The following is a 17752-nucleotide window of genomic DNA, read 5'->3' as shown; positions in this document are numbered from 1 at the left end:
CTCGCTTTTGATCTTATCATTGTTGTACCCGAAAACCTTGTTCCCAGATTCATTAGCTCTGTTGTTTCATCTACATTCTAAGGCTAAGTATTTCATATTTGATCAGTTATTTCATTACTTTTTAGATCAAATTAATTCACTTGTCTAGAAACTACGAACAAATTCAACTGTACCGTTTTTCGGATAAACAATATTTATGAGGCATTATATATTTGTTCACTTTATGAGGAGAATATACATATATTAATGAGGCGATGACTTGAACTTAGATACGTTATTTATGTTCCGGTGTTTCTTAAGGCAAACTTAGAAGAAATATAAGAAAGGTACTTGTTCAAAAATAAGTTCAACATACTATAGGAAATACAAACAAATGCCCTCCTTTTTGGTCTAACCCTCATCTTATTTATGTTCTGGTGTTTCTTAAGGCAAACTTAGAAGAAATATAACAAAGGTACTTGTTCAAAAATAAGTTCAACATACAATAGGAAATACAAACAAATGCCCTCCTTTTTGGTCTAACCCTCATCTTATTCAAACCAATGGCAGTGCATCTCCTTGACTTATTTTGACATTTGCATTTTACTTTATATGCAATCGATAAGTAGGAATCGCCATTAGATGTTGAGCTCTAGCTGTTACTAATCCAAATTTTTCAGTCATGTCAATATCTTTTGGCAGCATGCCATTTGGTAGCTCCCAATCAAAGCAGTGAACCAATTGTGCAACCACCAAACGAACGATGGTAAGCCCGAGCTGTAAACCAGGGCAGCCTCTTCTCCCAGAGCCAAATGGTAAAAGTTCATAATTTCGTCCTCGGAGATCAACATTGCTTCCTTGAAACCTCTCAGGTTTGAACTTTTCTGGCTCAATCCAAGTGTCTGAATCTCTCCCGATTGCCCAAACATTAAGCAAAAGTCGGGATCCTTTAGGTAAATGAAAACCATCAACCGTGCAATCTTCAATAGACTCATGAGGAAGCAATAATGGTGCAACTGGATGGAGCCTACAACCTTCTTTTATGACCATATCCAAATACTCCAGACTTTCTAAATCTGATTCTTCCACCATCCTGTTTCTACCAACTACTTGTTCCAACTCATTCTGGAGCTTTTTCATCACTTCAGGATGCCTTAAAAGTTCCGTTAGAGTCCATTCGATTGTTGTTGATGAAGTATCCATTGAAGCTATCAGCAAGTCCTACACATATCAGCACTATTCTTTAGTTATTAAACTCATAACATACTGAAAACTGGAAACTTCAGCTGAGTTTGCTTTCTACAGTCCAAGAGAAGGCCAGAAAAAATAATAAAGCTTATTACATTCGAAGAATGCCACTAAATTAGAGTTGGTCTATCAAGTAAAGATTTCATAACAGACATCATAGTAGTAGTAGTAAAACGGTGTATGACATGAAGCAAAGTTCAGTATCATTACATAAACAGAACTATATGTAACCTTGTTGACCTATAGCAAGTGAAATTATAGAGTGAATAAAATCATTTTGTAGAAATCGTCAAAGACTTTGTTAAAAAACTGTTATACCAACATAAGAAACTAGTTTTGCAGCATGGGATATATGATAAGATAACTAATAGTAATATCTCAAAATATTTATAAGCTCGAACTAGAGAATGAATATATGTGTTTTATGTGTTCCCCTTTTCTTAATACCATTGTGAGCATCATTCAGAGATTTTGTGTTTTATGTGTTCCCCTTTCTAAATACCATTATCCTCAAGGGGAAATGAACTTGTACTACTTGCCTAATATTTTGAAGAATTAACCCAAATAGCCGTCCATCTAATCTTTTAAACTAAAAAAAGCCGACGGATGTATAATATATACATAATTTATATATAATATATGTATAACTATGTATAATTAATGTATAATCTACGTATACTGACTAGAAAAGTAAACATTGAATCTGGCCGACTATTTACAAATGTGGAATTAGAGTGAACATTACCAGCAAAATAGCTTTGATATGTCGACGATCAAACTCGAATTCAGCTTCTTTAGATTGCATAATACTCATCAGTGTATCAACCATGTCTTTTGCTTGCTTCTGCTCAGTGGATTGAACATGTTCATCAATAACTCTCTCCAGGAACTCATCAAAAAGCTTAGCTAATTCCTTCATACGACGAGCAAATCCCTGGAGATCAAGAACACGAAGAAAGGGAAAGAATTCAGCAAAATTTGGCAATGCTGCTATGTGCAGTATATCTTGAATCAGAGCTTTGAAACCCTTATCGCCAAGATCCTCGTCCATGTACTTCTTCCCAAATATCATCAGACAAGACATGTTCGCGCTAAGAGATGCAACTTTAGCACTAAGATCAATCACAGTGCCTTCAGACGCCGCATGTTTGAGGAAATTCACAAGAATTCCGAGTTCTTGTTTCCTCATAGGCTGAAATTGATGGATCTTGGCATTGCTTAGCAATTGCAGAGTGCACAATTTGCGCATGTTTCTCCAATATGGTCCGTACTTGGCTGATACCAGATTCCTCCGTTCATAGAAAATATGCTGAGGAACTTCATTATACGGTCTGCTGGCAAAAACCAAATCATGATTCTTCAAGAATTGTTCTGCAGCATGAGGAGAGGAAGCAACAATGACAGGTACAAGACCAAAGCGGATAGTCATTATTGGGCCATATTTCTTGGCTATTTTGTGAAGATCTTGGTGAAGATTCTCGCCTACCATGTGTAGATTTCCAAGAAGTGGAAGCCCTCTTGGCCCTGGTGGAAGTTTCTTTTTCTTCTTACTGAACTTCTTCTGCAGTTCTTGAAGAAGAAGAAAAAACAGGACAACTACTGCAAGAGCTAGCCAAAGAGAAGCCATGGATGGAATTCACAGCCCCTTTTTGCTACTACTAATTTACTTGTTGAAAAGGTAGTACTTATAGCTCTTTGTGGAAGCAGAGGAATTGTGGTGGAAATTGGACGGCAAAAATAGCTCACATGACAAAAAGGCACAAAGGGAAAAGGTAAAGAAAATACTCATTTATTACTGGGAGAACATATAGTCACTTACTGATGGTCATATTTAAATGCCGAAATTCATAGACATCTCTTTAAACTTGTGTACCAACTTCAAGTAGACATTTTAACTATACTAGTGATCATTTAGAAGTGTGTCTTTTGAACACTTGTGTCTGTGAGACAATCGCCGATTGTTTGCCGGCTAATTCAACTAACAGTTCGAACCAAGAAATGAAAGAACGCATGTCGTATGAGTTCACACAGACTCTGTGGGGCGTGTCCGTAAGGGTCTTATGACACAATAAATAATTCGGTTTGTTTTCAATTAGCCTTGCTCTAGCTTTTTAAGTGTTATTAGAGTATTTGGTAGCCGAAGACATGTACTCTTTACATGCTTATACATTCATAGCACATGACTTTGCGAGCAAATGTTTGCTTTGACGCATCTTACTATCTACTGTCTTCTATGAAATAGACTGCATGTGAATTAAATGGTACAAGTAAAAGAAATGACTAGCCTTTCATTCACTTTAATTAGGATCTTGTCCTCTCTTCTGTAAAATATGGACCATATAGAGGACATTTTCGTCTTTATATTATCAATCATCACGTGAAGAAATTTGAATGGCTGAGAAATGAATGTACTGCAGCTCCCTGTAAATTATTATGCTACTTGACAATTTTGATCTTCTGTTTTATATGTCTTTGTACATGTGTGTAGTCTATTCATACGTGGATAATAATTTGCCAATTGGTAGTAGTTGGTTTCTATGGCTCTGCACATTTTGTTAGGTCTACTTTCTATGGCTCTGCACATTTTGTTAGGATTACCTTCCACTTGTCACTGGACAAATTCAATACACTCTTATCAGTTTCAATACACGAGTCTTAATTTGAGAGAAATCTTAAACTAAAAGTAGGTATAACATGTCAAAAATGTATTGTAGAGAACCAAAGCATTAATATAAAATGCTCAAACTAAGGAAAATTAACAGGCACTTGGCGAAAACTACTGCTTAAGCATAAATATGCAGTGATTTGCAAATAAATTTTTTAATTTCCTTTAGACCATCTCTACGAAAAAGTGAAGTACCTATACATTGAAGATTATTAAACGTTACTATTGTAAGTATTCCATTCGATGATTTCGGCCAAAAAACAGAAGGTGAGATTGCTATGCCTTTTTTTTCTGACAGGAGAAATATAGAAGTAGGTAAAGGAAAGGGACAATTAGGGGTGTAAATAGGTCGGGTTGGTTCGGATTTTTCAATTACCAAATCAAACTAATGGTGTTGGGTTTTTAATTTTATAAACCAAACCAATAAAATCGAGTTTTTCAATCTCGGTTTTTCTAGGATTTTTCGGTTTTTTTCGGGTTTTCGAATTTTTTTCCTGTAAAGTCTTAATAGCACAAAATATATAACTTTTACTAAATAAGTATTTTTTAAGAGATAAAAAAAAGATTATTGGGACTCTAAAATATAATAATAATAATAATAATAATAATAATAATAATAATAATAATAATAATAATAATAATAATAATAATAATAATAATAATAATAATAATAATAATAATATGATATGTGCCGTAACATTGTACTAAAATATTCAATAACATAGATAATAAAATCGCACAAAGAAAATATTACTAATTAATACACCATAATAAAAATTAACATAATCTAAAAATACTATATAGATCGTGCTAAAATAAGTATAACTAATAAGTACTATTACTTACACAACTAAGCATAAAAATAAAAAAAAAAGATAAACTAGGTTATACATTTTCATTATAAATCAATGCAAAATTAAAAAATAGATATCCAACACTATTGTCTTTCCTAGTGTTGAATTAAATTTTCTTTATTAGCATTATTATTATTTTGAACTTTATTTGACTTACTACTTTTATGGGTTATAAAATTTATTAGATCATTCAAGAATGTTAAGTGCAAACTTTAAATAATATTTTTAAAGATAAAACTTTGAACAAGTTTAAGAAATATTTATAAATTATATTACAATAAATATTTATATGCATAAATTTTTTTAGTTTTGTTTCGGTTTAACTTTTTTTAGTTAAAACCAAACCAAATCAATTATGGTCGGGTTTTTTTTTCTAACACCAAAACACAATCGGGATTTTTTCTCGGTTTGACCTGGGTTATTGGGTTGGTGCAATTTATCGATTTTCTTTGTACACCCCTATAGGGACAATAATTGATAGAAAGAGACTTATGCACGTTTTAAGCCTTTTGTTTTGTAATTTGTTTGTTCTCAAAAATTTAAAAAAGGACCCAAAAAAAATACGAATCTTGATAAAATTATTATCTTTTCAGCTATTTTGGAACTAGGGGCTGTATTTGACAGCGACAGATTTAGTAGGCGTTTGAACATAAAAATTGTTATTTTTGAAAGAAAGTAGTATTTAGAATTAAGTTAAAAATGGTATTTGGATTTTGAAATTTGTTTGAACATGCATTTTACTTGAAAAAATATTGCAGTTTTGTGAACGGGAAAACAAATTCTGAAAATTTTGAAAAAGTCGCCAAAACCAGTTTTTGGGTTTTGAAAAACTCATTTTCAAAAAAAATTCTAAAAACTTACAAAAAAGCAAACACATTTTTGATTTTTTTTTTTTTTGAAAAATAGAAAAAAAATTTATGAACATACGGGGCCTTAGTTCGCTTTTATAATTATAATTTAGTAAAACTTGAGATCCAATTTCTTAATTAAATTTTATTCAGAAGAGCCTTGGTTACTTCTATTTAAATTATTGAAAAATTTGCAAAAGTTGGTTCCACTTGATTTTAGGAAAACGTCTTATATTCGGCAGTTCCTAACTTCCTATTCATGTACTAGAATATCCATATGAGTTCAAAATCCTAATATATGTTTTTTTTAAAAAAAAAAATAAACTGAATTTCTAAAATGAACCTTTTAAGGTGCTATAATTTGTTAATTAGAACTCGATAATCAAAGAGTAATTTCTTTTTCAATTGCATCGAATAATAAGAATTAACGGAAAAAAGCTTTTGTTAAATTTTAAATTTGTTTGTGCGGCAATTAACTATATATAACAAGAAAAGTAGGACAAAGATTTGAATTGCAGATTAATTAATGTTCTGCTGAAACATTTCGCTTGATGCACTTAGATTTATTCATTTTGGTCATTATCACATTCCTTCATACTAGTGTCATTTTTTCTATTGGGTATAGCTATAACTTGTTTTTTTTAATTTCAACAAAGTTATTTAAAAAGAAAAATAAAAATGGACAAAGCCGAATAAAATCTTCAATGATGGGTGGCCATGACACTCTTTACAGACATCTCTTGTTGCTTTAATATAAGTAAAATCCTTTACTAATTCAACTAATTATTTATTTTAAATTTTATTGAGTAATCAAGGATATGCTGGTATCAGTTCCACGTGGAAAAAATATCTAAGAATATCACAAAGGAAACAGGGTCTGGTTCTGTCACGGGCAACATTAGAAATATGAAAGGAAGTGTTGTAAACATTCTAATTCCTAACATATTTTTAAGGCTAAATACCTATATAGTCCATATATAGACATTTAAAATTAACCTTTAAAATTAACCTCAAATGTCAATCTTACACTCTAACTTACTCAATGATTAAATAGACTTCAACTTAGCACAAATGTGTTTCTTTGGATACTCGTGGCTGACATGGCAAAATGAGTGTCTCTCACTCAAATTTGAGCGCGTGAAGATGCATAAAATTATATTTTTGCTTTAATATTTTTATGTGGATCCCGATTTCTTCATCCCCAATCAAGCCCTACCCACCATCACAATCAAGCCACAACCTCAATACCACCCTCACGCCACCACCTCAACAAGGAGATGCAGTTTGTAAAAGTTATTAAAAAAAATCCCAGTAAGATTCAAATTAAAGTGAAAAATTAAGCAAGGAAGTAGAACGAACAGAAAATTAAAAAAAGATGAGCAATTTGTTTCTTTGTTTGGCCATTTGGTACTGCAAATCAAAAAAAGCACGAGATCAAAAAAAAAAAAAGGATAAAGGGAAAGAGACTAGGAAACTCAGATGGTAAGGAGATGAAGAGAGAGGTCGTCGGAGGTGAGCGTTTCCGATGAGGTTCTGTGATGGTGGGCAGATAGTTTCTCAGTTTGCAGATTTAAAAAGGAATTATTAAAGGGCATTAGAGTAAAAGTTTTGAAAAAAGGTCGTTGGTTTTGGGGTGAGGGGAGTGCTAGAGAAGAAGACGGAGGAGGGAAGGGGTCTGGTTTAGATTTTAAGAAGAAGTTGGGGAGGGACCGGGAGGGGGGGGTCTGTTTTTTGGAAGAGGAAGAATTATTCTTTTTGAGTTTTTTTATTAAGTTATTATTAAGGTGATAATTACACGTGTCATTACAGACACAGATGTTCAGAAGGCATAATTTGGCCAATAAAAAGTGTTTATTTGATCGTTAAGTAAGTTGAAATGTGAGAGACATGAACCTAACTTTAACTATATTTTGCCTTTCTAGTGATCAAATGAAAGTGTCTTCTCAACACCCGTATCCATAAAGTAAAACGCACTCCCTATTGACGTATAAAGTAAACCAATTATTAAATGACGCGTATACTTTGAAAGAAAAAGAATTGATAAGTGTAACAAAAAAGGCATTAAAAAACCATAAAGAAAACTGGAAAAAAGAAAGAAGACAAACCCCGCCTCATCTATTAGGACAAAAAATGAATCTTATGTAACAGTTAATTAGTGATATTGTCAACTTTGGGCCCCGGCCGGCACAATTTTAAAACACATCATTAGAATCTAAGATTTATTTATTTATGTGTCTAACATCTCTCTCGATTTTTATCACACGCAGAGTGGCTCTGATGCCCTATGTAATACCTCATTACACTAGTGATATTATCCACTTTAGGTCCAGGCTCGCATAACTTTAAAATATGTCATTCGAGTCTAAGACTTATTTACTTATATACCTAGTATCTCTCCCGTATTTTGTCGCCACAGGATTCATATGAGGTGTCAAATCTTATTGTTACTTCTTCAGCTCTATTTTTCTGCTCTGATTTTTATTTAATTATAGCGATTGTATATGGTCGAAATTGATTTCGGCTTTCGTACGATTGATCGAGATGGGATCATAATGGACCAAAGAAAGATTTCGTAATATCGAGATGGGTTCCGAAGATGGTACGAACGAGCTTCAGATTTCAGGTATAGGTCAAACACCGAGTTCGAAGTCATTATCGAGCTCGGGTCCTAATCGAACTATGATGAGATGTTATAGAATCGAGCTTAAGGGGCAAAGGCCAACCGATACCGAGCCCGAGTCATCACCAGATCCCGAGTCGGCATCGAGCTCAAGTCCGCATCGAGCTCTAAAAATAATACTGACCATCACCTAGCCCGATCAAGCTCCAGCTCACAGACAAGAGTCGTTGCAACCGCACTAACGGAGAGAATCTCGGCGGGATTAGGGAAAAGCTGATTTATCATGAGTTCCCCACTATGTATTTTTAATTATATCTATAGTAGGATCCTCCACTATAAGAGGATGGCTACATTTCTGTAAAGGGCAATTTTTATCTTACATTGTAACAAAATTACCATACTCTCCAATATTGAAGGATTATTCTTTTTGGCTTCATATATTGATTCATCTTGCTTAGTCCTTAAATCATCTTCTTTCCAATCTTGTGTATTTTTCATTCTTTACAATCCGTATTTGATAATTTCTATTTATCCTTACGATTTGTGTTAAGTTATACCACATATCTTTAGAACTACGCACAAATTCAACTCTATCCGTTTTTTTGGGTAAATAGTTTGGGGCCCACCGTGGGGCTAAGGATAACAGTAGTTATTTGGTACGAATCTGCTAAACGCACCCTCTTCCACTTGTTGTTGAAAGTATCTTTGATTTCGAATTAGTAACAACGAACTTTCAATTAATGGCCTTACCTATCGACAATGAAGCTGGCCTTCAAGGAGAAAATAACAACTTGACAACCAGGGCCGAAAGGCAGCTTGTCGATGTCGTTGGGGCCCGAGTCGAAGTACCCTTGGACGTTAATTCGCATATGGCTATTGAGGAAAACCAGCGTTCTAAGCCTGAAAATAGCATTCATGGTGGTACTCGATCTTCACCTTGAGACACCCATAACATTGAGGAAAATGGAATCAGCTTGCGTATGATTTTTGAAATGTTGCAAGCTCAACAGGTAGCGATAGCTCAGTTGCAGAGTCAGACACAGGTACCGAGTAGATCGGAGCCCAGTCCACCCCGAGAAATCACCCACAGAACAGAGCCAGCTGTAATAAGGTCAAATGAGCAAGAATCGGGGACTAATCTCGAAATTGTTAAGATGTTCGAAGAACTGACAAAACGAATAGAATCAGGAGAAAAGAGGATCGAAGAAAACATCAAAAAGATAGAAACATACAACTCCAGGGTTTGATCAGATTCCGGGGGCACTCCCGATATTGAAGAGCTTAGATTCCAAAAAATCCATACAAAGGCCTTTCCCCCCAAGCACGACTCCCAAACCGATTCCAAAGAAATTCCACATGCCCGAGATTTCTAAGTATAACGGAACTACCGGCCCCAACGAACATGTCACTTCTTACACATGTGCCATTAAAGGGAACGACCTAGAGGACGATGAAATCGAATCCGTATTATTGAAGAAATTTGGTGAAACCCTGTCAAAGGGAGCAATATTATGGTATCATAATTTACCATCTAATTCTATCGATTCTTTTGCTATGCTTGCAGATTCCTTCGTAAAAGCGCACACCGGGGTCATAAAGGTCGAGATCGGGAAGTCGGACCTGTTCAAGGTAAGACAAAAGGATAACGAGATGTTAAGAGAGATCGTATCTCGTTTCCAAATGGAACGAATGGATTTACCACCAGTCACGGACGATTGGGATGTTCAAGATTTCACTCAAGGTCTAAACGAACGAAGCTCGATGGCTTCACGGAGGCTGAAGCATAACCTGATCGAGTACCGAGCTATTACTTGGGCCGATGCGCATAATCGATATCAATCCAAAATAATAATCGAAGATGACCAGTTGGGTTCTAGGTCCATCATTAAAAGGACTGCCAACAGAGAACAGAGATCGATCAAAGACCGATACCGGTTGTATAATGGAAATCCTACGAGCTCGGTGTGATAACGGCTAAAATGATACTACTGCTAAGGTACGCCCCCCCTCCCCCTTTTTAATTATATTTCAAAACTAACCCTTGCAGGTGTTCAACCAAAGACGAAGGCTAATGAATTCGATTAGGAACAAAGATGGATTATTCAGCACGAAACTTTAGGTCTGAAAGCATGCGTTGCACTCTCTTTCCCTTAGACCGGTTTTGTCCCAAATGGGTTTTTTGGCAAGATTTTATAATGAGGCAATCATTGATCATGCTAACTCAAAACAATTCAATAGTATTTGAGACAGGAGGCCTCGAATATTAGGGGGCATACCACTGTCATCGAACATATCAACGATAATCATCAAGTACGGTGCAAATGAAGTTACTTCGCTATTTCATGGTAATAGGGTCTCGACAAAAAAACTTGTAAAGGCCAAATGTTCAAACGAGCCATGCCCATATAGTTGGCTCGAGCCCTGACACAAAATATGAGCACATGTATAACGACTTACAAAGAAATATTTCTTCTTTACCGATATCTTATATCCAAGAAAAATTCCTCTATTTCGAGATCTATTATGCAAACAAGTTTAAGTGCCAACCATTACCCCATGAATCGGGGACTGCCAACCGAAAAATCAACGAGTTCGAACAACACTCACTCGACTATAAAGCCCAAGTGCTACACCGACTCGAGTTCAAGCAACCATTGTCACTCGGGGACTATTTACTAAGCCTACGGGCTATATTTTACTTCGAGTTCGAATCACCCACTCGACTACTAAGCCTACGGGCTACATTACTTCGAGTTCGAATCACTCACTCGGCTACTAAGCTTACGGGCTATATTACTTCGAGTTCGAATCACTCACTCGACTACTAAGCCTACGGGCTACATTACTTCGAGTTCGAATCACTCACTCGACTACTAAGCCTACGGGCTATATTACTTCGAGTTCGAATCACTCACTCGACTAATAAGCTTACGGGCTACATTACTTCGAGTTTGAATCACTCACTCGACTACTAAACCTACGGGCTACAATACTTCGAGTTCGAATCACTCACTCGACTACTAAGCCTACGGGCTACATTACGTCAAGTTCGAATCATTCACTCGACTACTAAAGCCTACGGGCTACATTACTTCGAGTTCAAATCACTCACTCGACTACTAAGCCTACAGGCTACCTTATTTCAAGTTTGAGCAAGCACTCACTCGGTTATAAAGGCTACAAGGTCCAAAATTAATCTAAAATTGCCTAAAGCCTTATGAAAACCTTCATAAGGCATGAATGAAACAAAATCTTCACAAGGCAGAAAATAAAACAGAGGTGAGATGGGAAAAGATATTTATATAAATATCTATATACAAGAGTGTTTACATGATTGTTTGCAACATCCGAAATAGAAACTAAGGACTAAGTTTCTTGGCTATCTCCGGGGGCTGTCTCTTCTCCATCGGGCTCCTCCCCGCTCTCGAACCCATTATCGTCATCATCATCAGAAGCCAAGGCTTCAGCATCGGCTTCGAGCTCTTTAGCCCTTTTTATATCTTCAGTAAGGTCGAAACCTCGAGGATGGATTTCCTCGGGGGTCTCCCTCTGAGATCGGCACTTAGCACGTTCAGCAACCTAATATGCTCGAGTGTTTGCGGTCTCGGCTGCCTCTCTTGCTTGTACCTGAGCAGCTTCAGCATCGGCCCGATAGACGGCCACGAATGCATCCGCATCGGCCTTTGCCTTTTCGGCATCAGATTCGGCCTTGGCAAGTTCAGAGGCCAACCGAGCCTCGAGTTCCTCTATTCTTCTTGTTTGAACTGAGCTTTTCTCCTTCATACTTTGAAGCTGGTTTTCGACCGATGATAATTGGGCTCGAGCAGCCTCTTTCTCTGTAGCAAAACGGTCCATACCTTCTTTCCACTTCAAAGACTCTGCTTTTACCACATCGACCTCCTCACGGAGTTTCCCGATCATCTCAATTTTTCGCTACAGCTGTGAGACCGAAAACTTAGCCAATGTTCCGGTATCGAGCACATAGGCTTTTAAAAGTATCATTACCTGCTCGGACATATCGGTCTGATCTTGGTGAGCCTTGGCCAACTCAGCTCAGAGGTCTTTGATTTCCTCTCCCCTCTGCCCTATGAGGAGTTTAAGGGTGTTCCTCTCCTCCGTGACCCGTTGAAGGTCGGCCTAATATCGACGCAGCTCGGTTCCACACTGAGAACATGCTTCTCGATGAACTGCTGCGGCCTGCCAAGAAAGAAGAAACGAAGTTAGAAAAAGAAAAATAAACATAAAGGGCATTACCAACTAAGTAAGTTAAGGCTTACCCGATTCAAAGCCTGTTGCACTTGGAGGAAAAGATCTGATGCATCACTAGTGTCGGCAACGTCCTCGACACTGGTAAAAAAATCACGAAAGGGATCCTCTCCTTCATGAGATCGGTTCATATCGAGGGCCCCCAAAGCTTGGGCTTCCTGAATTGCCCCTTCGAAAAAAGCAGGGAAAGTGGGGGAGTCTTCAATTACAACTGCCCCAAGTGAGTCACTTGGGGCATTCTCTTCGGTTCGAAGAGAGTCAGGGACAGCTCTTCAGACATATCCACCATCCGTCGACTTCGATGAGAGCTATCCTCGATACTCAACGGCTCGGGATTTTTGCCCAAATCTTTCTCCGATATACCCTCAGTTTGAGGCGGAGCCTTGTAAACCACCATCGATCCAGCTGCATATGGGACATCGATGGTTTTCTTCGCTCGGGCCACCAGTACGGACCCGTCGTCTTTTTCTTCTTCCTCGTCTTCATCCCTCAGACGCCGAACTGATTCTAAGGTTAAGGGGATAGTTTTTTTCCTCGATTTACGAGCCTTCGGTTTTGGATTTTCGGAAGTAGAGGCCCTTTTTCTCTTATTGTCCTTTGCCGGTTTATAAATCGGGGCCGAAGTTTACTCCTCACCGAACAGGGGTCTCAGAACCGCATCCTTGCCCAAACCTACACACAAGAAAATTGATCTGAGTGTACGAAAAATAGTTCGAACTATCAATAATGCGAGGAAGGAGTTTACCATGATTTTTGGCCTCTCATCGGCCCCTTGACAAATCGCGCCATGAGTGCTCGGCGTACGTAGAAGCCGAAGCCAGGGCCCATACCCAATCCTTGAAGTCGGAAACTGCACTGGGAATCCAAGGAACCGATGCACCACAAAAGGGGATATCAGTAAGAAAGGAAACAAAGAGGCAAAACAATGGGAGATATCAGCCGAGTTACACTTACCCTTCATGTTCCATTCTTCAGGATATGGCATCTTCTCGGCTGGTATCAGGTCTGACGTCTTCACTCGAACGAACCTTCCCATCCAGCCTCTATCCTTATCCTCATCTATGCTCGAGAACAGAACCTTGGTTGCCCGGCGCTGTAGTTTTATTAACCCGCCTCGAAAGAGGCAGGGACAGTACAATCTAATGAGGTGGTCGAGGGTGAAAGACATTCCCTAGATTTTGCTCACAAAGAAACGGATCAGAATAACGATCCGCCAAAAAGAAGGATGGATTTGGCCTAAAGTTATTTGGTATTTACGGCAAAAATTAATGATAGCATGGTTGAGGGGGCCTAACGTGAAAGGGTAAGTGTACACACTTAAAAGCCCTTCCACATGAGTGATAATATCCTCTTCGGGAGAAGGGACTACCACTTCTTTGTTTCCCCAGTTACAATCCTTTTTTACCTATTCGAGATATTCCCCGGTTATCGAACACATATGTCTCAATACCGGCTCACATCGGCCCGGAACCGAAGAGCCTTTGTCGACCTTAAAATCGGAGGTAAGAACACACGCCGCCGGAACGTACTCCTCAGGCCGTGGATCCACAGGTGTTTTGTCGGCGACACATTGGGAAGAAGAAGCTTTTTCTTTTGGAGGGACGGTTTTTGATGTTTTCACCATTTTTGGATTTAAAGAAGATGACAAAGATTTGGTGGTTTTGAAGAAGGATTTTGCAGAAAAGAATCGCAGATTTGCGAATGAACTCAGAAGATACGAAAAGAAATTTGGAAAATTTGGAAGATTAAAGATGTAAAAGTGATAAATGGTAAAAGGAAGGGCTATTTATAGATTGAAGCAATGGCGGTTCAATATCAGCGGTGGCCGACCACCGTCTGACACGTATTAAATGCCTTGGTAAGCTAAATCGACGGGACAGCTATCACGTACATCATGATCGGGCTCGATGCAAACGTCAGCGCATATCCAATCGAGCCATTGATAAATCATATCGTTTCTCACCGCATCCTTCTCGAGAAATGAGGGGACTATCTGTATACGGTCGAAATTAATTTCGGTCTTTTACGATTGATCGAGATGGGATCATAGTGGACCAAAGGAAGACTTTGTAATATCGAGATGGGTTCCAAAGATGGTACAAACGAGCTTCAGATTTTAGGTATAGGTCAAACACCGAGTTCGAAGTCATTATCGAGCTCGTGTCCGAATCGAACTATGATGAGATATTATAGAATCGAGCTTAAGGGGCAAAGGCCAACCGATACCGAGCCCGAGTCATTACCAGATCCCAAGTCGGCATCGAGCTCAAGTCCGCGTCGAGCTCTAAAAATAATATTGACCAGCACCGAGTCCGATCAAGCTCGAGCTCATAGACAAGAGCCGTTGCAACCGCACTAAGGGAGAGAATCTCGGCGGAAATTAGGAAAAAGCTGATTTATCATGGGTTTCCCACTATATATTTTTAATTATATCTAAAGTAGGATCCTCCACTATAAGAGGATGGCTACATTTCTGTAAAGGGCAGTTTTTATCTAACATTGTAACAAAAATACCATACTCTCATATATTGAAGGATTATTTTTTTTGGCTTTATAGATTAATTCATCTTGCTTAGTCCTTAAATCATCTTCTTTCCAACCTTGTGTATTTTTTATTCTTTACAATTCGTATTTGATAATTTCTATTTATCCTTACGATTTGTGTTAAGTTATACCAAATATTCTTAGAACTACGTACAAATTCAACTTTAACCATTTTTTCGGATAAATAGCGATAACTAATCAATGATTTTATAACCACCGGTAACAGTCTAACCGAGTAACAAAAACCAAGTTGCCATCATTGAAAAATGACGCCAGCAGCCCAAATGAATTTGAGAGGCGTTAAACAACTAAAATACAGCTTTGGTTGAGCTTGACTTCTGATGGCCGACCAAATAAGAAGGAAATAAATCATTAGCTAAGATGAAAGCATTTGGATGTTTACCATTATGGTTTCTGTTTTTAAATTTAAATTTAGATATTTTTGAAGCTTCTAATAAGCTCTCTATCTAAAATCTGAAGTAGTTTTGGTGTTGACAGGGGAGAGAAAATGTAGATTTAATTAGGGGAAAGAATCTATCTATCTATATCTATATCTATTTATATTATTATAAAAGTACGAATAATTTGTATTAAATATTGAACGACTAAAATATCCCCGAGATATTGATTGACTTTTATAACCTTAAATATTTGTATAATTTAAGGATATAATTGTAAATCATCTAAGGCTAAAATTCTTTTTCGATTTAAACTACACATACGGTCAAGCCTACTAAGTTGAATTTGGGTCAAATTCGTTTGGGTCTTTATCGTTTTGCGTCTTTGTGATAGTAGCCTACTTCTTCTCAGACAGCATAAAATTTCCAATGTCGGCATACCAATCCTACTTGGACTATAACCGGACAAACAAGGTTAGATTCAAATATTTATCTCGGCCGCAAACATAAAGAGCAAATGAATTAAAACTCGAGTGATTCAAAAAAAAAATATTATGAAAGAACTGCGAAGAAACTAATATAAATACATTTCCTTCTTAATCTATTATTTGGCATGTGTAACAAAACTTACTAAAAATTGTTTGAAAGCAATATGACTCACTATCACACGACTACTGAATAAGCATCCTCTTCAAATGACTTAATTGTTTAACGTAGCAAAATTATAATAAAATTCAGGAATAAGTTTCGAAAGACTTTACAAAAAAGACAAATATTGATAATATGATTTGTTTTTAAAGCATGCTTTTAATACGATGTTCTTTCGTTTTGAATCCAACTATTATGTTGATAATATGATTGATTTTTAATTTAAAAGATTGTATGTAACTTTTAATAAATCTAATTTCTTGTTCTTTCATATATCTATAATAAATTTAATTTTTGCTCTTTTATATATAAATAACTGACTAAACATTTACGTGCAATGCACGTACATAGAGACTAATACTATATTAAAAGCACGAAGGCCTTTACCGAAATGTCGTTCGTCTTTTTTACCCTTCATAAGTATCATATATGTTGGATAAAATTATAATTCCAACTAAATTTAGATATTTTATTTGCTTTAATTTCATTCCAAATTTGGAGACTTAAATAAATCTGTGTATATTAGTTTTTGTCAAGCCCGAGTTAGAATTAAACATTAAATTGTCATCACAATTAATGACAAATAATACGTCCAAGTAACAATTCTATTTTACTTCAACCAGAACAATCATTAATGTATCATCACAATTAATAATTACCCGAAAATGAGCAATTACACGTGGATGTAACAAAATTCTATTCCATCCCGAATTTCTTCACCATTAGAGTCGTCCATGTATATTTGTTTTTGATACCAAGTCTTTGTGGAGTCCAACTTAAAATCAAACATTAAATTATCATCACAATTAATAATTCAGTATTTTAGTTATTCTTATATTTCTTTTAAAAATTAAACCCAACTAAGTTGCAATAATTAAATTTTCAAAATAGCTAAAAGGAAAGAAAGGAAACCAAATTCCTAAAATCTTACATATGTATAATTCAATATTTTGTTATTCTGATTTTTTTTATAAGAAAAATTGAAACCAGCTAAATAGCAGTATATTTCAAAATTACAAAATCGAGGAGAAGAAACTGATTTTTCTTAAAGTAAAATATGCAAAGAATTTTTTAGGAAATACTCCTAGGATAGAGGTTTCTTCTTTGAAGACTATGTCAGTGTTAAATTGAGTGTTTGTGCTCCTTTAAGCATGTAATTTGCCGTAAACTTGTGATAGGGTATGTTGGTAGCAATATGTTGATGCTTAGATTTATTTTTCTTATTAGAGAGGAATATTTGGTTGATGGTTTTTTTTAATATGTTGGCGGATAATTGAGGACTTCTAAAATTTATATGACTTTTAAAAAGTTATTAACCAATTTAGACAGGGTACAGGGGCGGCTCAAGCCTAAAGCCAAAGTTTAATATGATGCCTAAATTTTTAAAAGAAAGTTATAAGATATGTTTTTATTTGAAGTCTATTCTTCTAACTTTTTGAGATATAAAGTTGTTAATAATATTTTTATAATCAATTTTCTCTAATAATTCTTGCTCGATTTATAATATAGCCAACTTGTTTAATCTTTCTTGAGATATTGTTGATCTTAGATAAGATTTTATAAAGTAATAGAAGTATAGAACTATTGTAAGCTTAAAAGTATTGTTGAACACTTGAACTAGTGAAATTTTAGAAAAAGAAGGTGAGTAAGAATATCAACGAGAAATACAAAAATAGATAGGG

At 36.2% G+C, this 17752-nt stretch overlaps 1 protein-coding gene across 1 annotated transcript; it reads right to left on the bottom strand.

The window, feature by feature from the left end:
* Positions 1 to 330: 330 nt before the first annotated feature.
* Positions 331 to 3483, bottom strand: LOC107798372 (cytochrome P450 71AU50). The gene is made up of 2 exons (XM_016621344.2): positions 1973 to 3483; positions 331 to 1200 (listed from the first exon to the last, which is right to left on the bottom strand). Exons 1-2 carry the CDS (start codon positions 2852 to 2854, stop codon positions 583 to 585), a joined length of 1500 nt encoding a protein of 499 aa, XP_016476830.2. The 5' UTR covers positions 2855 to 3483; the 3' UTR covers positions 331 to 582.
* Positions 3484 to 17752: the final 14269 nt, after the last annotated feature.

The sequence above is a fragment of the Nicotiana tabacum genome, chromosome 13 (genome assembly GCF_000715075.1).
Source record: "Nicotiana tabacum cultivar K326 chromosome 13, ASM71507v2, whole genome shotgun sequence".
NCBI lineage: Eukaryota > Viridiplantae > Streptophyta > Magnoliopsida > Solanales > Solanaceae > Nicotiana > Nicotiana tabacum.
The sequence above is the reverse complement of the archived record's forward strand: the minus strand, read 5'-3'. Positions and strand labels throughout refer to the sequence as shown.